General features: G+C 36.7%; 1 protein-coding gene across 1 annotated transcript in view; it reads right to left on the reverse strand.

The window, feature by feature from the left end:
* Positions 1-1,286: 1,286 nt before the first annotated feature.
* The window catches only part of GPC5 (glypican 5), a 732,586-nt gene continuing 710,187 nt past the window's right edge, over positions 1,287-23,685 (reverse strand). The window contains 1 exon segment of the mRNA XM_052785786.1: positions 1,287-1,447. Coding sequence (XP_052641746.1) covers positions 1,287-1,447 — 161 coding nt within the window.

The following is a 23,685-nucleotide window of genomic DNA, read 5'->3' on the forward strand; positions in this document are numbered from 1 at the left end:
TGGGGTTTTTTACAGCATCTTAACTGGCACTTGTTGCTGGTATTTTAGCAGTTGAATGTTACCCTGTATTTCCAGTGACTGCAGTGACAGCTTAGAGATATAGAGCACATATGTAATACATATAGAGCACATATGTAAATATCTGTATGTAGACATATAGATTAAGGTACCTTAATCCAACATTGCATCCTAACCTTGCTGTTATCTCTAGATAAAATGCAGTTATATGTATATTTGCGTAAACATGTACAGTATCTAATATGTAGTTTATCTGAACTATGAAAAGTAATTGCTACTAAAATTAGCTGAGTTTACACTGTGGACTTTTTTCCTTTTTGAAGAAAGACAGAAGGTCAAATTCAACAATTTCTGTTTTACGGGGATCACGTCCCAGAAGGCAGGACTTTAAATACAAAACTCATAAAGCGCTGAGCAACTGTTCCATCAGTTGCAATCAGTTATATGTAGGGTTGTGAATAGCAGCACAAAGTCCACATGGAGATCAGTTACTCCTGGTTTACCCCAGGGATTGATACTGTTTGATTTCTTCATTAATGTCCTGAATGATGCAACAGAGTGCACTCTCAGCAAGTTCTCACAGAAGATACAAAAATGGGAGGAGTAGCTGATACACCAGGGAGTTCTGCAATTCAGAGAGACCCTGACAGACTGAAGAAATGACTTGATAGGAGCCTCATTAAGTCCAAGAAAGGCAAATGCCAAGTCCTCCACCTGGGCAGGAATAACTCCATGCACCAGTACATGCAAACTGAAATACAATAGATAACATTTAAATGTAAGAAAAAACTTTTTTGCTATAAGTGTTCAAGCACTGGAACAGGTTGCCCAGAGAGGCTGTGGAGACACCATCCCTGGAGATGTTCAAAAACCAACAGGACTTGGCCTTGGGCAGCTTGCTCTAGTTGACTCTTCTCTGAGCACAGGGTTGGTCTAGATTATCTCCAGGGGCCCCTCCATGAGTCAGTGATTCTGTGATATCCTTTTTCCAAATTGCTTTTAAGAGAAATAGTATCATAATCAACTTATTTTTAACACAGAATATTATAAAAGGAAACATGATTTTGCGTGACTATACAGGTGTTAAAAAAAACCACAGGAAAAATATTACACAAACAACTTTGTTAATATTCAGGCCTAAGATCAGAGAGGCTGATATTATACAAGCTATCATAAACATTGCTATATCCACCAGATCCCTTATTCCAGGCTTGTGAGTGGGGATAAACAGATGACAATGAGACGCATATCAAGCCAGAGCTAAACAGTTACCAAAGACTGAGAAATAGTGTTACCAAACTAATCAGCATAAATGTCATCTAATCAGCCATTGTTGTACATCCTGCTCCAGTTGTGTCTAAAGTGCTGCCATCGTTGGTTTGATGGATTTGCTTTACGTCACTGAGGTTCGTCTTGTCTGGCATCCCTGCTGAGACAAATAAGAAAATACAGTATGATGCATGCCTTGTCACTACTGGCAACATGTTATAGCTAGAACAAATTTAAATATCCTCAGCACACAGACTGTCACAGTTTAGTTTCTAATTCTCATGTTACTGCCAAATTCAAAATCCTTTATAATTGCATCTAGAAACATACACTGTACTATATGGCTATTCATCGTTGAAAGTAGTTCAGAGGTCTGCCAGCTCTGAACAAAGTTGTTCTTGTAGAAGTATATCTCAACAAACATTTGCAGACTGAAATGAACAGTTTTGCAAGTCCCACCAGTACCTAAAAGTCCACTGCTCACATCTTTCTTGGATTTGAAGAAAAAGGGAAATAATTTAATGTGAAATGGTTTGTGTCTGGGTCCCAATATCATTCCAAAATAATGTATACCTGATGGAAGGTATGCAGCAAAGCTGTATAAAACCTCCATTTTGGCACAATTTAAACAGAATTTACAACATTGTAAGGCAATATGGTAAAGCTAACTTTAAACAGGAACTCTTTTACTGAGTTCCTGGCTGAATATTTGTACTTTTTTGGATGAGGGTAAATATTTCTCCAACTCAAAACAGTGCTTTGTATGGAACAAAGATGTAATCACCCATTATATTTCTCCTGCCTGGTTAAACAATCGGAAACAGAAGGTCTTGGAGACACATTCAGATTTGGTAGCATTGTCAGCTGCTTATATTTGCTATGCATACTTCTAGACTAACTGTCTTATCCCATATAATAACTTGTGGCATGCCACTATCAATCAAAATTAACAAGTCTAAATTCAGTGTTATTACATGCAACAAATATTGACATTGTAATTACACTGAGACTGAAAAAGGCTTCATATAAAGCAAAGTCAATATTTATGTAATTAGGTCAATACATATATAATTCAGAAGGTAAACTCTACTGTTGGAACAGCAGCATTAGAAAGCAGCTCAGCTCTACTGAGCTGACATTGATTTTACAGTCTGAGTTTCTGCATTATTATTCATTGTTTAGATACTTCTTTCCTCTCTGTATCATTAGGAAAGATGAATAAACTAGTGATTCTTTCTTTTTTTATTATTATTCAAAGGGACTCTGATGAAGTATAAATATTTTAGTCATGGTGTTATCCTCTTTGTTAAGCTGGTTTAACAGAAGCTACAGAGAATCCTCATTTTTAAAAGGAACAATTTTTTTGGTGCTTGTGTTAAAAATACTCTTTTCTCTAAAAGCAGCTTGAAAGCTGCTCTTTGTGAACTTGCTGTATGTACTCAAATCTCCTTCCTTCTCCTTCCTAGCTTTGAAAAAAATGCATTAAGGGAAGAGGCAGCTAGAGTCAATCATGTTGTCTGAAAACCTGCTAGAATGAATTTGTCTTCTTTGCTGCTGTACTTAGATAGCAGGATATACTGCTATTTTGTGTGGATTTATTGATCCAGTGCTCTTGCCCGGAATTTGTGAAAATTAGCTCTATGACTACAATGCAAGTGGACGTACAAGGAGGAAGAGTGACAATAGATGTTGAGAAGGAGGGAATACAACTTCTTATCATGCACATTCAGTAACCTGTCTAGAAAAAGATCAGTCACTCAACATTTGACTGAATGGATGTTTGGTGGATCATCAAAGGGGGTATATCGAGGTGTTTTTTTCAGGGAAGTTTTGTAAGTAGAACAACAACAACGAAATGCTTTGGGTCATTTCTCCAGAGCATTAGTGAGGTTTTCCCATATTTAAAAAGACTCATTTCAACTGACAGTGAAAAATTCAACTCTAACCTACACAACAAAGCAGTTCACCAAGTGCTATAGGTATAATGAAGGATATTTTTCCCAGTGTATTTACAGATACACTATCACAGTAGTGAAAGATGTGGCATTATCTTAAATATCCAGGATATCACTTATTATAAAAGATAGGTATTATAAGAAGAAAAATATTCCTAGATCTTACAGTTATGTGATCTGAATCTGAAGGCAATGTGACTAGATATTAATCACTGACTGGAGAGTCATGTTTAAGTTCTGGTGAAAACTTCATTGACAATATTATGGAAAATAGGAAAAAAAAAGATTTCATTTTATGGAAAATGTTAGCTCTTTTTTTTTTCTTTTTCTTTTCTTTCCAGCCTCAAATGAAAACTGCAGACTTTGGAAGTTCCTATGAAAAGAGTGTTTTAAAAAAATATTCAAACCTACCAACATATTTTCCTTTGATCAATCAAAATGCCATAAAGTATTTAATATAATCTCTGATGTTAAATGAATATAGTGTTAGGATTGCAGTGTAAACATACAGCAAACCTTTCACCTATTCAGTCTCATAGGTCTATGCCACGACTTTGACTTTATTGACATGAGAAGTTCAAAAAATATGTTTAGACATGATCCTGTGAAAAAATCACTGAACAGAAAAACACTCCTAAAAAATAGCCTATTTTAACAGAACTGGCTTTTTTTTCCCAGAATGCTATGCTTTTTTTTAGGTAGTTCTAATAAGTATAACTTTAAATGTAATTCCTACACCTAAAGCTATACTTTCTATTTAAATAAGTAGGTTCTGTTGTCCATTATGCATCAGGATTTAAACATTTATGTCACCCTTCATATATCATAATCAGTAATGGAAGTGATCCTTTCTTCTAAATGAATTTAACTTTTGTAGTTCACAGCAAACTTGCAATGAGAGCTATCCAAACATTTGTAGCAGAACAGACCAAAACCAAAAGCAAACTTGTTTGGTTTTAGTTTCCTCACATGCTAGAAGCTGGAATTATGTTATAGAAAAGGCATTTAAGTTTCCCAAATATTTCAAATGATCTCTGATAAATGTCTAGTTTAGTATCAAAATCATACTAGAGCTAATATTTTGACTGGAAAATGGTAAAATTCAGAAGTTTCAGCTGAGATTCAGAGTCTTTCTTCTGAAGAAAAGCTAGAATTGCAGCAGAGCAGAAGATAAATTGCTTGGAAGTTAAAATCCAAATATAATGTTTGCATGAACCTATATAAAGCAAAGCTGCCAAGTATCACATACCTGTCCCCAGCATCAGCTGTGAAATGCAGTGGCTGCAATTTAAAGTATTGTCCTGCTCTAGTTTAGAAAAAATTAATCAGTAAAAAAATTTCACCAAACATTGTGATAAATATTACAGCATCTCATTATAGTATAACAGCTGCAGAGTATTTCTAAAGCTTTTAAACATCTTCTAAAGATATTTAAAGCTTGTGAGAGGTAATAGTACTGACAGCCTTGAGAACTGACCTGTTATGTTCTCCAGAATAGCTACAGCAGCAATACCATTTCCTTCCAATATTTGGCAAGAGTCATTAACCTTGATTTGAACAGTCAAACTTAGAGTCATGGAAGATTTTCATTTGACATGGAGCTTTTCTACTGAGATTGTCAAAATATTACAAAAATGGGCTATGATTTTTGAGCAGTAGATGCTTGCCTACCAAGGGCCATGCTGGGACTTAAAGCATTTTAAACATGTTCAATGGAACATCCTCTAATAATGGCCTAGTTTGAAACCAAACCAGAAAGTGTTTGTGTAGTCTAACCTCAAACACCTTGCTGTATTATCTTGTATTGGCTGAGTAACATATATCAGAACTAACATGGGTCTTCAAGGGAAAATGAAACTGCCAAATGAGCTGCTGTGGAATCCCATTGGATATAAATCCTGTCAAAGATTTACAGAGGAGGAAGAACTGGATTTCTCTCTGTGTATTATTCTTATGATGTTCTGGAAGATTCAAAATACAGCTTTTATGGCACAAGTATTTTCTAGGAGTCTCAAATATGAGGAAGAATTTGAGTAAGGATGCGACAGTGTTTCAGATGATAGGAAAAAAATGCGGAATGTGACTTTTACAAGACAACACTCCTGTAAAGTTGTATGCAAAATTCTTCTTAGAAAGGCAAATAATTATTTTAATCATTATGTGTAAGCTAAATTTTGGTATCTTATAACACACGAGCTGTGAAGAAAAGCACTGATAACTGGTTCTGTCCCAAAATGCACAAGAAAGATCATGAAGAAGCTTTATGAGAGGTTAAAGAAATACATAATGGTCAGATGAATAGACCAAAAACCTGATGTGCTGTAGATGAATGTTTAAATATGAAGTTGGAAATAAAATTTACTCTAATGTGATACCTGGAAAAGGATGACATGTAGGCATGTTGGTCATGAATTTATAGATGTCAGTAAGGAGCAATAATATTTTGGGGAAGTAGAAGATAAATTTGGATGCAACTGATAAAGCAAACTGGAGAATTTGTAGGCAAACGCAAAAAGAATAGCATAATGATTAAGAGGAATGAAGGGACAGTGATATCAGAGCAATGGGTTCAGGAATTTGCAGCTAGTTAGAGCTAGGACAATCTCCTTACTGTGTCAAGTAAACACCAACAGTGACTAATATCAACATATTTTTGTAGTATGAAGGAAGACATAATATTAGTTTGATTCCTGCAATTCACAATAATGAGGTCTCGATAATGACTTCATGCAGTTAAACTTTTAAAAAGTGCATTAACTGATTTTAACAAAAAGAAGAGAAAAAAAATATTTACTTTGCATTGTCATTCCATAAATTAAAATGACACATTAGTTACCAAACCTTTTTTTTTTTAATTGGCCAATTTTTCTCCATCTGGAACTTTTAAAGCTTCTAATGGATGTCTCCTCCCATTCTTTTGCTATTTTTTGCCAGGTTTATTCCTAACTACATAATATGATGAAAATGTTTCAAAACATAGTTATACTAACTAGATCACAGAGCTGTGTTTAAATACCTCAGACATGCTTCAGTTTATATGTAGTGGTTGCTGTGAAAACTTGCATTTCCTACTTTAAGTAACATATATATTCCTTTACAGAACAGTAGCTATCTGTGAGAAAAAAATATTCAGTGTATGTATGTCAGATCATTCCCCAGCTACTGTGATTAAACCATTAATCTTAAAAGCATCACAAAATACTTATGAGTATCCAGTGCTTAGAAAGAAAAGTAGAAACAACAGACTACTTCTATTATTCAAAGACTCTTCTATGTGAGGTTCATGTGATGTTGGCCATGAAGTCTCAATGAGGGGAGAAAAAGATGTCCAAGAAGAACTATATTATGAACAGTACCAGGCAAAGGACTAATTTCCTGAGGCCATTTTCATGTTTTTATGAGTGCACCTATACTTGCAAAAGCTAAGGGATGTCCCTAAAAGGAAAGCATATGCTATATCATGCTTGAACATATGCCTTTCTTATAGTACAGATATAGCAGTGCATGTATTCACCCTTTTCAGGAAAACTGTGTGTTTTTATGATGTAGTACAACTTTTCCCCTCTCCATTGCACAGTAAGTGAAACAGAAAAGAGCAGGGGGATTGTAACGGATGATCTCAGAGGTGCCTTCCAACCTCAACAATTCTGTGATTCTCTGATTCTGTAAGTATTAAATGTTTCACAATTCAGCATTAGTCATGAACAAACAAGCAAACAAAAAAACCCCACTGGATTTCACTAACAAGTAGTAGAGAGGGAAGGAACCTCCATTGCTTTGCCATTCTTTGACTACATCACTTTTGAAGACATGAACAGTGATATAAGAGATATTTCTGCTGTGAATTAAGCCAGGAATCAACTTAGTGAAAAATGTATCTCTTCTTTATTTTGTTTAGTTTTCATTTCGTGAAGGAGAAAGTAACAGCTGATCCACAGAGGCTAAAGGAATGTCAAAATTTTCAAGCATTTTTCCAATGAAGCTTTTGGCATTTTTAGGCTTTAATTTTAAAGAAAAATAAATTATCTAGCATTGCACATTGATTTGCCATATCTAAATTATAAATCAGGTTACTCAGCTGAATTTCTTAATACTTTAAACTTGTCTTTCAGTGAAGTTCCATTTGCTACAAGGTTCATGAGAAAAGAACAGAAGAGTCAACATTATTCATTTAGAATGAATAAAGGCTTTTGCATTGTGGAACCTATTGTTACCTAAACATACGTGTAATGGCTGCCCTATCAATTAAATTAATGAATTAACACAGAAAACAGGCTTCACTGATGCTAAAATTTTATGTTGTAAAGTGATTTTGACTCCTATCCCCTCATGTCTTTCTGTGAGGTCTAAAATCTTAATTTGGGTGCAATAAATTATTGTGTCTGGTTTTGTCAATTCTAATAGCTTGTCAGTAAAGGTAAGTTGAAAAAGAAGGTTCACAACCAAAATGAATAGATTTTGCCAAAACAGTAATGTTTCTGTTTCACTATTTGAGTCTGCCTGTGACCATTGCCTGATGCTTTTGAGGTGGGAGAAACAATAAGATATAGTGAAAAATTTAAATAATCAGTCCATTGGGACACCTAGCTTTTGTCATTCAGTGATTAATGTGTGCCTTGGAGCATAGGGATACATATTTATTATCCTTATAAAGTACAGTGAATGATTCTCATAATTCTCATAAATTAATGCTACTTTTTCTACAGCCACTTTGCCTTATGCAAGAAGAAACCAAAGCAAAAGCAATGAAAAGCCAAAAAAAAAAAAAAACCAAACTGAAAATGTGCTTACACCTTCTCAGTTGTATGAGATCATTTTTAACTATGAAGGCCAGAGTCCTTAAAATACATCCATTAAAAACAATTCAGTACAGCTTTTTTAAAATCACAGATGAGCTCATATTTTGGCAAAGCAGAATTTCATCTGCTTTGCTATAGTGGTTATATGGGTCAGTTTGTGTCAGAAGTGATAAGCTTAAGTGTGAGCACCATCCCAAATGCAGCATAAAGTAGCATTATGCTGATGCTGAAGTAGTTAGCTTTAGAAGATAGTAACAGACGATACGTAAGGTGTGATTAATTCCACTTAGTTTTTTATATCTGTACATTCTATATCTACAGCTAGGGTTCAGTTGGTTAAACATAGCTGTCTACAGACATTTTAGATGCAGGGGACGGCGGTGTCACACTTAGCACACAGCTGCCCATCCAAAAGAAGCCTGATTCATATAAAACCTTTTAAGGATGTCTTGGACACCCTAGAGCATCTCCAGTGACTTTTGGCACTTCTGTTTAGACAACTGAATCCTGCCCTGCATCAGTTAGCTACTGCTGTTCTCATTACAGTGAAGTAGAGAAATAAGTAAAAGCAGAAGGAGATGGAGTACTCCGATGTAGATATTTGGACAGATAAATCCTACACTTAGTCACATAACAGGTTGACCACTGAGTGACCAGTGAATATTTTCCAAAATATTCCCTGTCATTATGCTTTATATCTTTGGTGGAAAAACAAAACTAAATACCGAATCATTTAGCTCTGGCAAATGGATTACATTTTAGAAAATCTAGATAGGAAAACTAAAAAAAAAAAAAAAAAGGTGAGGTATTGACTGAGTTCATATTTGTTTCACCTGTAGTCTTATATTTTCACTTTTATATTTAAACCCCTGCCTTTAAGTGTTTTTGGTTTCACCATCTGGTGTTGAAGGGCAGGATGAAGGGCTGCCATATTGCCATGAAAATAGCGAACGTTCGATGTGTGCAAACATCTCTGAGAAGCCAGTACCTCATGAAAAAGTTTCCTGCTAAAGTACCCAAAGAGTCATTGCAGCTATATTTACATAGCTAAATACACATCCCAGAAGGAGATCCTTCAGGCAAAGTGGTGTTGAGTGGCTTATGTCTAGAGTACTCAGAGATAGCAATACGTAGAAGAAACTGCTAAACACATCTCCACTACACAGTACAATGCTCTGCATCTCTTTTAAGGCACACACAGTGGTCTCCTTGGCTCAAAGACCCAGTTATCATTTTGTTTGTTTGTTTTTAGTTCAAAGTGCCTGAAAAAAACTATGAGGGCTGTGCTGCAACCCACAGGTGGTGTTTTTATAACATGAAACTGAAGGAGCACATTACAGGCTCTGGGATATGATATCCAGGCATGGGAAAGTGTTTTGAAAATAAAAAGCCTGCTGTTGAGGGACTTTGTAGGGCAGAGAAATCCAAGCCTTTGGCCGTCTGGTTTCTGTTGCCTTTTGGAAGCAGTCCTTGGAATGAATTATCCACGGAATCTGAGGTTTGTTTTGGAGGGACGGAGATGGTTTTCCTTAAAGCTGAGCCACGGAGTGAACTAACGTTTTTGCAATGTGGATAATGGGAACTGAAACCACGGGACAACTCACAAGCTAAGTTACTTGACAACATAGACATAGCCAGAGAAATCACTTAAATTTGGAGAATTGCTTAGTATCATAGGAAGGTTCTGTACTGTGATATAAATTCTAGCAGCAAAATCTTTATGTCCTTATGAGTCTCACCTCTGGAACTGGCCAGTCATTTCTTTCAGTGAAATGCAATCATGTGGGTTTTCATGGCTGTTCCGAAGAAAAGCAGCTCAGGAAACCTGTATCAGATCCCAGGAAGGACCTTGAGTATGAGTACCAAAGGACTGAACCTGACCTATATGCCACAAGGTGACGTGAAACAGGGAGATGTTGCTCACTTAAGAGCCAAGCCAACTGCAAATTTACATTTAGCTTGCCTCCACAAAGGGAGATCATCAATGACTGGTTTTGTGTCCGTATGTGAAGTGTGGTGATAATCAAGCCACCATTAAATTTATCTCTCAGAGTAACTTTCTTGTGCTTTATCTGCTCTGTTCTTAAGTGACAGTTTTCACCAGTTTCCCGAGGGAAAACTATGTAACTGTCCATATAATGTAGTATGCCATAGCACATTAGAACTCTTTGAAACACGGTGTACTGAGCTGTTGTCAGTTTTTATTCTCTGTCTATGCACTAAACATAGATACTGTTATGAAGAAAGTTTCTGGAATAGGTAATTGGTACTTATTTGGAGGAAATAATTTGATCCCAAATCCTCCTTTTTGACTTCATATATTCTAATGATCATTGTAATAATACACAAATCAACACAAATAGCAAATATAAATGCACAGGGAATATCAAGATGCAAATAATCTCACCTACAAACAAAGGAATAGTATTACTGTTATTGTTAGAAAGCAATTAAGAAGTCTGCCTAATGGCATCAGCTAAGAGAATTTTGCATGGTTAACCATATATTAGGACATGAATCCTACATATCAAGTTTAACTGCACATATTTTATGAAATCTGTATATATGAGAAATAGAGTGCAACCAATGATCTTAACATAAGTCTGGCAAGTCATTTTAACTACAAGAGCAGCAGACATTAAGTCTCTAGTCTAGTATTTGAAAATTGACAGTGGCATTTGTTTCACATTATACACTAATGAACTCAGTATTTCCATTTAAAAAACAAAGCTTTTATGAGTTAATGTAAGACAAACAAATGGTGTCACAAACCAAAACATTTCCATTTATTTCACATTCTTAAGAATCAGAAAGAGATAACATTATTTGTTGAAATGGTTAATGTATACTTTTTTCCTTGTAGGTCAGTTTTAGCATATAGCAAAGTATTAGATGTCTAAAAGATTAGATGTCTTGGTTTTATTTTGCATACAGAGACTAAAACATAACTGTATTTTTTGTCTGAGGTAGAGAGAACCACAGTAACCTTCATTAGTTCTATTCTTATCGGTTTCTCACGCAATAGCTTCTAAATCCATGTTCATTAGATGACATGTTCATTCTAACTTCAATGCTCTAGGGTGCTGGAATCAGCATTGTCAATAATGCCTGTTTTAAATGAAGAAATCCATCTTTTCAATCCTTTTCACTATTGAGGAACTTTTAACCTTTATCATTAACCTATGCAAAGGTTTTGTAATCAATACAAAATTATAATAGGGCTAATGTCCCATAAATCAGACTGGGTAAAAGTAAGCAAATTCTTCATTCTTTGAATTTTCATCTGATTTCTTCCTATGAGTCAGATGTCCCATATAAATTACTGTCCTTTGAAACGATTTACCCACGTGATTATTTTGTAATCTTTTTTTCAATTTGCTGTAGGAGATTTATAATCAACAATTCTGATTTATACAAAACTACCATCTAGAAGAGAGAGATGAATTTGAACTGAAAGTAATGTGTGAACTTGGATTGAGGCAGAATGTTACCAATTAGGCCCATTAAGAAAATGAAATATTTTTCAATTTTTTTTAAAGCATTCATATTGCCAAGATTTATGGCCCAATTTCACTATAGCAGTTCATTATTTTATTGTTTGTCTAGATGCTGTTTTCAAAATGAAAGTATAAAATCAGTCTTTTCCAGAAGAGAAATCTGAACTAAACCAATTCCCATTGTTAAGATGATGAAGTAAGTTTGGTAATTTTTTGCCGGTCAGTCCACCTAGAATTCCAGTCAATTCACTTTCTGTTAAAAGAAACATAGCCTGTAAATCAGCTTAATCCCCCCCAAACACTGATACATTAAACTGTCCTTCTTAATTTTTGCTGTAAAGCATATTTAATGACATATTTCCACAATTTAAGCTGATTTAAGGCAGAACTGCTTGCAGTCATTTCCTCATCATGTCTGCCGGGTGGGGGCTAGAAACCCACTTGTTGCCATGCTCTAGCATGTGCAAAAACCTGTTTCCAGAGGTGAACGATCAGATCTGTGATTTTTCTTGCTGAGTTAGTTTCACTGCAGCTTGAGCTTACTTTTAGAACCACCCCACGGTGGGATCAGATAAGTGCTGGCAAGAGGAAGAAGGATCATGCTGTTATAATCTGGGAAAGGACTTAAGCTGTCAGCTAACCATAACATTGTAAAGCACCCAGAAACAGACTGAGAAAAACGTATAATCCACTGTTGATATCTGACCTGAACACACAACAAAGACTGGATTACTGACAAAAAAGGAAGTGTAGACCAATAAGGAAGGTAGACATCCTTGTCTCCATTCCTTCCCTGTAAACAAAAGCACAGCTTTTCTCCTTATAAATAAGAATGCAACACAGAGATTCTATTCAGTTGCTGATTTCTCTTCCTTTCTGGGACAACTTTTGGTTGCCTAAGTTTTAGCTCAGCTATTATGTTGAAAATGTATCAAAAGCATATGACTCAAAAGAATCTAGTTCCTCATGTCTTCTTAGAAATGCATTTTCCAATCAGATTATGAGGTTTAAAAATATAATTTTTCAGAGAAAGTTTTGCTCTCTGATTTTCATTTCAGAGACAGTCCTTTCTGGCAGAGCATTTCAATTTCTTTCAGGCTAGATGAACGTCTGTGATAAACACTGTGGTGCTTGCTGACGAATATTGATCTGCAACCCTCAATGTGTTTAGTGTTATGAAATGCCATAGGAAGTCTTGTGTCCCAGTGCATCCCATAAGTACAAGATCTTTGATCTGAAGTCACTAAAAATTCACAGTTAAACATCAAAATAAGTGCATTCTTTGAGTTCAGAGATAACCATCAAGCAATTCAAAGACTAAACCTGGTACCTGTAGCAGTTCTACCTCTCCCTAGGAAAGCTCATCTTGCAGAATTCATATCAATATGCAGGTTTCATGCAAATATATATTGTTCCCAATCAGCAACACACAAATAGCGCTGCTTCTGTTTGTCACCCAAGCATCTCTCCCTGAACAGAAAATAAAGCTCTCCCCTTCATGCTCCCACAGCCTAACACGGCTGACCATTGACTCGATTGGCTCTGGTCGACCGACTGGGGGAAAGTGGTTTCTAACAAAAGCAAAATATCAGTCTCCAGGCTTGTAACAAAAAAAGCAAGTAAGGTAATAATGGGTTTCAAGATAACATGGGGGAAAAAGAAAAGGAAAGATTGAGGGGAAAAAGATGATTTCTTTGTTTTCAGATCTGTAGTGTGGATATGAAGGAAGCCAAAATAAAAAGAAAACCTATATGGTTTCAACAGTTTCTTCTTAAAAATACATAAGCCGTGTCTGCTCCTTACTTCTAACTGAAGGGGAAGGCCCATCTAATTTAACTTAACTAACTTAAGCATAAGAAGGAAACTGAACTGCTATTTTTGGTTAATTTCATAATTTAGATATATTTTCAAAACAGGTTTTTGGTCACATTGTAGCTCTTCAAAGAGAACAGGAGTGTAGATGGATAAGAAACAGCTGAACTTTCACAGTTTAGGTTTTTAGCCTGAAGATATTGATCCAAGAGAGAAAGAATTGAGTAAACAATGAATGAGGGTTGGAAACCAAAGAGAAGACAAAAGAGAAAGGTGACCTCTATTTAAAGTAATTGTGTGGACCTGTAAGTTAAAAGCACCATACATTTGCACTTTTTTTTGGTTGGGGGGTACTAATTTTGGCTTTAGAGCTACTTCCAGTGGGGCATGGTAAGTTGAGTTGTACCATGGTCAGTGAAGAGCCATGTGAAAATGTTAAAGACACTAATTTTACATGCATGGGTGAGTCATGGGAACTGAGGGGGTACACTGTGGAGTCATTCTGTGAGCTTTCTTTTTGTTTTAAGCTACCAAGTTCTTATCCTGACCATTCACTGTCCTTTAAGCATGAATACACTTCTTGAGCCTAACTAAGTGTCAAGAGACGAAGACCACCTCCTCCACCATACCCCTGTTCTCTGTTGAAGCATCAGCATTTGGCAGGAAAAGGGGAGATGATAACAGAGTGGCCTTGGCAGAAAACACTACTCACCTTTTTCTTCTTTTAGATGAAGAGAAGGCAGGTTGGACTCAGATCCCACAGGCAGTGCAGCAAGAAAGAGAAAGCTTTGCAAGAAGCCTGTACCCAAAAGCTTATGAATGTATGCCAGACATGAGAACAGTAATTCACATCCCTGTCCTTCATGTATGTTTCCTAGAGTTTTGTGAAGTTGAGGTGCCTACCTTAGCACAGCTGTCATTTCTTGGGAATTAGTAGAGAGGGGAATCCTTCCAGTGGAGTAGAGCCTGGATATGAGACAGTTTAAAGCATATGATAGCTCTTGGTGCCCTGAAACTTTTTTGTTTTTACATAGTCCTCTTCCAGAAAAAGGCAGCTGAATGATGAGGACTGCTTTGCAGACCACCAGAGGTTTGTTTTTCAGCCTGACACCAGGGATTTGCGATTTTATGGAGATTAGAAGCCATGAAGTCACGGGCATAGGTTTGAGTGATTGTTCAGGATGGAGAAAGCAAAACCTGGTGCAAATCATATCTATTTCTAGCAGTACAGTCAGTCCTGATGCAAGCTATCTTCTCAGGACAACTGGGCCTTAGAATTAGGCCTTTCCCTTTTGAGGGACTCCAAATGGGAGCTCTGAAGGAAATTAGCATGTGTATAGAGCGAAGGATTAGAGTGCCTGGGTCCTAAAGTTAAAAAAAAAAGTGTTCACTATGCAGTGAAAAAGGTCTACATCTTAGGAAAAAGTGAGCTATTTACTTAGATCGTCTCTTACACACTCAATGTTAAAATAACTTCTTGTATGCTTTAAAGCATTTGATTTGGGGAACTATATCCAAGCTGGGTTTATTTTTATTTTACCAGTAATAAATATCTTTTAAAGGCTTATGGCAAAATTGGCAGATGAGGTCACGCCTTAAGGTAAGGCAGCAATGGAGACATTAAGAAAAGTAGACTACTGAACTAATACCATCAAAACCTACAACCAGTGTAAGAAGACCAACACTGAAGTTACACAAACTAGAAATTGGCCATGAAAAGGTGGAATTTCTTACGCAACTAAAAAGGCAGAACTGGAGCAGAATGAATGAATGCATTCAAAAGCTAATGTAAGTTAAACGACAAAGGAAATTCTCCAAAAATAGTTCAGCAGAATAAGCAGATGAACTAAACTGCTGAAAAGGCAGACTCTAGGTTTTTAATAAGTCAATAAAACTATAAGTCTGGGAATGTCATGTAAGCTTAAGTGGTAGTCATGACATGTCTTTCCTCCCTTGTGGTCTGCCCTCCTCCTGTGTGCCCTCTCTTTCCTTCAGGCTCATGGATGAGTCATATCATGTCATGCTCCTTCTCCACACAGTCCCAGGACGTGTTCTTCAGTACACTCGGGTCATGCTCCAGCAGTTTCCACAGTCATCAGGGAATTAGGGAGCAGCAGAGATGCTCAATGTGTGTAGCAGGAGAAGAGTATCAAAATCCAACACCCTCCTGGACATCAGATCAAGATGGTGTCTCCTCATTCTGCCAAGAAAGCTGTCAAGCAACACAGCTCTGAGTTTGGAAGCAGGGTTACAGAAGGTTGAGAGGTGAAATGAATTCTCCCAGGGGTTGCTGCTCTGTCTGCCTGGGCACTGAGGGTGACCCTAGCACAGGCCATGCTTTTGCTGGTGCGGTGCAGTCCTGCAGCAACTGAGCCGGCCTGCGTTGGTGACAGTGGTAACAGGTTCTGTTGACTGTCAAGTGATGCCCAGGGAAGGTGAGGTATTGAATCAGAGCCAGGTCCATCCAGGAGGACCAGTCAGGAACAACAGCAGGAAATGGGCCCAGAGACAGGACTGGAGAAGAGGTTTCCTTCAGCATTGGCCTGGGGCCACCCGAGAGACAGGACTGGAGATAATTATATTAACAGAATAGCTCAGGGAAGGCCTAGGTGTGCAGAACTGAGCTGAAATGGGGCTCTTGGGTCCATGGCCAAGAAGTCATAGGTGGAAACCACAGGTGAGGCTGGTCAAAGCCATTAAGGCTTAGAATAGGGAACATCGTTATACCTCTGTAGCAACTGTCTGAAAGTAGTTCTTAATTTCTGTAAGTTTCTCAGCACGCCCAGCTCCCAAGGAACACCACAAGACCTCATCCATTTTCCAGAGGGCTGCCTAACACTGTGAAAGGTTCTTGTTCCTCTTGTTCCTCTGAGCATGGCACAGGCACACAGTTTGGACGAGTGACTGGTAGTGTCCCTCCACAGCACAAGTCTCCCTTCATTCCTCCTGTTGCATGCACCCATCTCAGCCGTCTCCTGCTGCAGTACCAGCTATGGGCTTTAGAATAGAGGCACGTTGTTAGAGCCAGCCCCAGGGAGTTCCTGCTGGCATTGGCAGTACATGCCAGAAGCTGGTAGGGCACTCTCTGGGGATTATCCCCAACTCGTTTTTCTAGAATACAGTCTGCCTGTGAATGACTGTGGTCCACTCATCTATATATATTGCTGTGAACTTTGTCCTCCAGATAAACATACTGGGAGGAAAGTGAGAAAGCATCTGGGGACAGAAATACAGTAGTCAGTCATTATGAAGAACTTCTTACATGCTGGTTTTAATTCTTCAAATATATATATATGAAGGAGATATCCTGTATCCAGCTGTTCCTGGACTGCACCTATGTTCCTAGCCAACATTCAACAGAGGAGTCTGAAGAACACAGTCCTCCCAAAGAAATGGAGGTCTTCGAGATACTTGTCTGCTGCCAATATGTGGTGAGTCAATATCTCTTTCCAGGAAAGTCTGGGGGTAGGAGGAGGGAGACTAAGAACTATTTCCAGCCATCCTTCTGAAAGCTATTCTCTGTTAACTCTTCCTAAGAACTTGTCAGTGGGTGTCTCTCCTCCCTTGCTTGCCCCCAAATATCTCCTGTCCATGTTCTCCTGAGGAAGTGAAGCCCAAGCACCCTCTCCCACTGTTCTAGGTGTCAGCCTCACAGCAGGGTGGCTGTATTGGGACTACGCAGCTTTGAAAGAGGAAAAGGGACTAGTCAAGGCCTTTCTTTTAAGTGAATGGCCGGGTTTTTATTTTCAGTTCTAAATTATCCATTGCATCTATAAAACATGCTAGGAATTTCAGGGATGCATAACTCTTCCTTTATGGGAACAGAATGGAGCACTTTCTGTGTGGCTCTGTTCCATGCTAAATAGACTGGGTGTGTGGGAGAAAGAATAACAGCATTAGCTACTAGAGAGGACCATATCTGGAGATGACCTCAGTGTAGGAATGTAGCAAGTGAATGCAGCCAGCTCCTCTAACAGGGACCTGGGCATGACCCTCTGCCTTCCAGAGTCTTACACTGACTTGCTGATTCCACCAAATGGGCAGGAGAACAAAATCCTATCAGAAGATATTAATCCATTTGAGCAAAACCACTGAAATTCCTCAGATTTATGCATAACAAAAGATGATTTCAATAGCATGTCTGTTTAGCCAAATGTGTGTTGATATTATCACTGAAATGTGCACTTGCCACTTGATCCAATCATCCCATGCTGTAGTCTTTCTATTCCCCAAGTCTCTCTTTAAACTACTCAGTCTAGATCTGATTTATAGTGTAATATATCTTTGGTTGAGATTAAAGGCAGATGAAAATATTGCAAATAATATAATGCTTCTTGCTTGATTAATCCCAGTCTTTTCCATGGGAACCTATTCATTTCTTCAATCCAAACCTTGAATTTCATATTAAGATATAAGGAATTGAGATCAGCCAAGACTATGTAACTTCTACAAACACTGGTTTATATATACTACTATTAAGCAGAAAGTTGTTGTAAACAAAAGAAAACAAAAAACCTCACGATTATTTTCAGCATAATCAAGAATTACATCCCTTTTACAATTTTTGGTTTATGAAAAAAAATTATTAACAATATGATAGAAAAAAATTATGTACTAAATGGCATTAAAAAGAATTTTCTTGGGAAAAATCATGTCTGAAAGATTGACTGTTTTAAGCAAATTATGTAAGTTTTCTGCATTCTCGGTGATGTTTTTTGCTTCCCACAAAACATTATTTGTCACAAATTTAGTAATAATGCAGTCGCTTTTCAAAGACAAAAAAAGAAAGGTGTGGCAGTCATAATGCTTGAAAACATTGAATGATGTATGCATAATGAACAAAATAGATCTTCTGTATTGCTAGAGATTACTGAAAGCAGAGAGATATCTTGCTGTTTAATCCTTTTATTGTCACAGTGATCAACCCGCCAGATGCAAAGTATTTTTAGTGGCTTTCTCTGCATATGGGCTGTGAAAGCATAAATAAAGGTGATGATACAAAAGTTTTCTCCACACAGGTGGTCTGATTTATGAATAGGCAATGTATAACTGATATATTTCACACCTTATATCAATCAAAATCCTAAGGAAGTACGATTAGGCATTGTTACAAAATTGGAACTTTAAGGACTGATTTAATTCTGAATGTAAAAAAAAAAATTCTTTCATTTCTATATTCAGTGAATTGCAACCACAGCATTCTTTTAAAATGCATCAGTAAAACAGATTTTTTTTTTAATCTGGCACATAGAAAATTCGAGAAAAAAGTATTATAGATGCATTCTATTTTGACTGTGTAGTATTTCAAACTGCGTATTGTTTTACACTTGAACTGCAACACCCAAAATAGGATGTTAGGGACAGTTAGTCAATCTCATTCAAATTTGTCATGAAAAGAAATTGTAAGCAGGAAAGTGAAGACACACAGACCTAAATAACTATACATTCCCAAGCATATTTTTAGATGACACATCTGGAATGTGTATGGATATCTTAATACAGTGTGAAGCTGGTGAAATTCGGTGGCCTGCGTTATGCACAACATCAGACTAAATGATCAAAATGGAATCCTTTTGGCTGTAGACCTGTTAATCTATGTGTAGACTGAAATCGTCTTGAACTGGAATTAATACTTATTAGCCAGACTTCCACATTATCTCTCCAGCTGAAAAGTCTCTAACTATATGAAATCAGATATAAGCGCTCACAAACAGGATAGCCTGACCTGATGAGCTTGTCTTGAGCAGACTCATGGAGCTGATTTTTAATTCTTGGAGTACTTTGAAACAATTTTCTTTTTTAAAATTGAAAGAAATGCAGACATTTTAAATACTCAATGTTTACCATAAATTTCTTACATTTACTCACTTCACCATATTTTGTTGAACTTTTATAATTTGCAAATGATGATCATCTTTCAAAGCCAGGCAAAATTAAAAATAATTTAACATATTTCCTATAATGAAACACTATTTATGTCAGGAGCACTTTTGTGTCAAAATGAATTCATAAGTTCTAAAGAGATAAATTCCTGAAAACAGGGCTGAATGCGGACAGACACTTACCTGAAGCACTGCCCTCAGCACTGTCATAGCCAAATCCACAAGCACAACCTAGGCACTAGAAATTCTGTACCTAGTCTCTTCCCAATGCTTTGTATTCAGATGACATTTTTCAAAGTGTTCCTCCATACAAATACTTTCCCCAGAAAGATATTGTACCTCTGGGAGTGTAGGTGATTTCTGTGGGTTCTTTATTGGTGCTAAGAACCTGAGAAACAGATGATTAAATATGAGTAGCCTTCCTCCATGCCTATTGTGTAACTGTTCTATATCTTTCTCTATTTTTAAAGGCATATTTTAAAATAGTTCGTGGTCTAAATGTTCAATAACAGTATTAAAACTACAGCTAGGCTGTGCTTAGTATTTTTGCCCTGTGGAGTGAGTATGAAGGGAGAAAAAAGTCTGCCCAAATCTGCATCTCCTAGACCAAACTTTCAGCTTGTATAACAGAAGGTATGATGTGATTTATTATTATTATTTTTTAAAATATCTTTTCCATTATACTGTGGTCTCAGCATAACAGTGTGATTTAGAATCTGGCCCAGGTTTTCTGAAATATTTGGCTCAAACTGAAATGCAACTAGAGGTGATCATTTGGCTTAAGGAGTTTCATTATTCTAAATACGTAATTATTTAAGAGTTCTGAGACATATTTCGAGATATTTTGCAGGAGAAAGAAGGAGCCATCTTCCTTATTAAAAAAAAAAAAAGAAAAAAAGAAAAAAAAGGAAAAAAAGAAAAAAGCCCACAATTGTCAAGTTTATATAACGTTTATATAATGTCAACATTAATATTAAGGGCGTTATATGTGGGAATGGTGCAAGATTTGCGTGATTACCCAGTTTGCTCATGTTCCCATCACTAGGTTTAATTATGGCTACCTCCTACAACACTGTCCCCATAGAGAAACTGTACAGGCATTTATGGACATACTGCCTCTAACATTTTTGCATGACATTCAAGAGACTGAAACCCCAGAAAACAGAGCCAAGTGGTCACTCTGCATCCACAGAAAGTGAAGGAAAGCAGAGCATGTGCCAGTAAGTCTATCATAAGATTCATTATATCCACTTTTGAGTCTACCAGTGACGGCAAGACTGGATTTACAAGGTCAGTGATAACACTGGCTGCCTCCAAGCATTAAGTGTGAAAATGCTGATATTTTAGCAAAGCTTCCTCTTAAGAGAAATACATAATCACTCTCTGGTGAGGTGCACTGACATTCCTTCCCTGAGCAAAACTGTAAATTTGCCATGGGGCAGAAATACAGTAAATTTATAATTTTTTTAATGCACACATTTAGTCAAAGATATATCAGTAGCAGATATATTTTTGTGCCAGGATATATACATTCAATATCTACCTTTCTGTAACTACTGAAATATTAACATTTAAAAGTCTTAATTATGGAGCCCTTTCTGTGCACAGTACAGGTTTCTATGTATCTGTATTTATTGGATTAACATTCTTATAAGCTCTGTAAACAAAGAAAAAAAAAGCAATATATAATCTTTTCACCATAAAACAAGCTAGAAAGTCAACATCTAAGTATTGTTGTTATAAATTATTTAAGCATGAAATATTTTACTATTTTTCTATATCCATAGAAACAGTTACTCTCCACCTTAAAATATGGTACTGCAAAACATCATAACATCTATTCTGATTTATCTTCTTCTAATACATAGAACAATATGTGCGCCGTGTTGTTATAGGTCTCAGCCTGAGACATCTCCATACGTACGTTGCTGTATTTCAGTATTGCAGAAGTAATGTTCTGTGTCTGTTCTTAACAGACACCAAAAAAGTTACTAAGAGAAATAGTTCAATTAAAAAATATAGATGTAAGGTATCCTAAAATATAATGAGACGGACACTTTTCTTGAAGTACTCTTTGTTTTGGAAAGAATTTTTAGTAAACCAAAATAACGTTAAAATTAACACCTTTCATTGTGGATTCACTGTAATTAAGAAATACCATAATGTAACATATAATGCTTCACTGTATTAGATTTGAGTAATTTAAATCTATTAGGGATAATGAATTCCTCACATTACCTGATGAAACTTGAACCAAGTTCTCCTTTCCATGCCAAATTGTAAGACAAATACTGCTGATGGAAACTTTACAGAAGCATTTCAGTGTTATTTGTAAAAATTTTTTTTAAAATCACTTCATCTACAGAATGAGATTAATATCAAGACCTAAACCTAGAGCAAACATGACACTTGAAGAATTCTCTTCAGCTTTCTAGACAAACAGACTTGCTGTGAAGCTGCCAAAATACAGCTTAGTGAAACAGAAAACTTTTTTTTTCCAAGTAAGTTTTTTTAAAATTTTTCTTTATTAAATAGATTTCATAGTTCCCTGCCAAAATTTATTTTTGGTTTACACAGCAATGACTAGCTGATGTGTAAGAATTATTAACAGCTGGTACTTATTTATTTATTTATTTATTTATTTATTTAGAGACTGAGTGATTGTTTTTTGTCTTGTGTTGAAATCTAAACAAGAGAATTTCCTGACTACAATACTTCTGTTAGATGCCAATAAAAGCTAAAAAGTTACTTTTAAGAAAACTTTTGTTTATATGTAACATTTATGTAATTATTTATGAATTGACAATGTTGAAAAGTAGTGTTTTAAAAAGAACTGTTGCCCTGAATATCTGCTGCTCTCTAAATATTTTCAATAGCAGTACAAAGCTGACTTCTCTCCAAGACTGGAATTCTTTTGTGATCTGTTAAAAAATGTGAAGTGTAGTAAAAATCAGTAATGTTTGGAGGTTTTCAGAATCCACTTAATTATTCAGAGAACCATTGTTTCAAAAATGCTTAGATTTTATCAAGTCTGCAGTATTAATATCTAGCTTGAGACAGTACTTTGCCTCTCTCTTACTAATGCTATCCAAACCACTAAACTGTCCCAAAGGGAGAAGAACTGGAAGAATAGAAAACTGTCATGAAGCAATTATTACTGGGCAAAGTGCTTCATATCCATGTGTTCAGCGCATCTATTTCCATTTGCTTCTGGCACGGAATAATATAAAATCAAGGATTCACACAGAGGAAGAAACAGGAATAACATTCAATGATTTCAAAGTACAGAATAAACCAATTTAGCCAACAGGACAACTATGGATACTTTCAGCTGAATATAATTATGTCACAGCATCTGGAGAAAAATTCTGGGGGCAAGAGGGATTTCTGATATTTAACCCAGGTAATTGTATAAATCTATGTATACCTTGCCTTCTGGGAGTATACATGTACATTAGGCAACTTATATACCTGGCTGAAAGATAAATATATTTTGGGAAAGTTTTTTACATTTGCTTCAATACTAAGTGAAATGGGATGTAAACCCCCCTCCAACTGAAATACAAATTTCATAATTTTTCAGCTTAAAAAAACGCTGCATTTTTGTTTGTTTGGGGTTTTGTTTTTGTTTTCTTGAGGAAGATAGGCTTTCAAATACTTACAGACAGAAACCGATAAGCTACCTGTGAGCTCGCTGCCGAGCACCTCTGTACAGGTAGAATCAGACTGGAGTGCTGGGAGCTGGGTAGCCGGGAAGAGCAGGAACAGCCCGAGTGCTGCCTGCTGCCTGTGCCAGCTTGATAACTGGGACAGGAGTCCATCCACACTACAAAACCTGCACGAACTAGGGAGACAGCTGAACAGCTGACGGGTTCAAAGCTTCAGACCTTCGAAGATAGCCCGAATGATGGGATCAATTGTGCCTAGAAACCCTGGGCATTGAAGGCACCTTGACAGTCAATAATAAAGGGATGTCTGCATGGTAGAGTTGCCTTGGAGCCTTGGCTACGGTCCACTGTTTTTTAAAGCAATTTCTAAATAAACTGCAGGCATTGCAGGCTAAGGTGGACAAACTTCCAACAGAACGTCCTTGAACAGAACAAAAAAAAGAAATTGAAGCTTTATGATATTCAGCTGGAAGATACGTTCAGCTGCAAAGAAGCCCAGCACTATCTACATAATTTCTAGGGAGCAAGAATGGATTCAGCCTCCCATGCCCACAGGTCTCTTCCATGACACAGGTAATTCCTGCATTTCCAGCACAGCACACCCAACCCAGTACCTGTGAATTTACTGGAAAAGTTTGGTACAGGCTAAACATATTTTGGGTACAGTTCAAACAATTTACCAATGCCGATCTCCGAATTTCACTACCCAGCAATGTTCCTGATTACTGCTGAATTTATTGGTAGCCAAAGAATCCAGACGAGAAAACAGAGCCTTGAAGCATTTC

This window comes from Harpia harpyja, chromosome 4, assembly GCF_026419915.1.
Source record: "Harpia harpyja isolate bHarHar1 chromosome 4, bHarHar1 primary haplotype, whole genome shotgun sequence".
In the NCBI taxonomy this organism is placed as follows: domain Eukaryota; kingdom Metazoa; phylum Chordata; class Aves; order Accipitriformes; family Accipitridae; genus Harpia; species Harpia harpyja.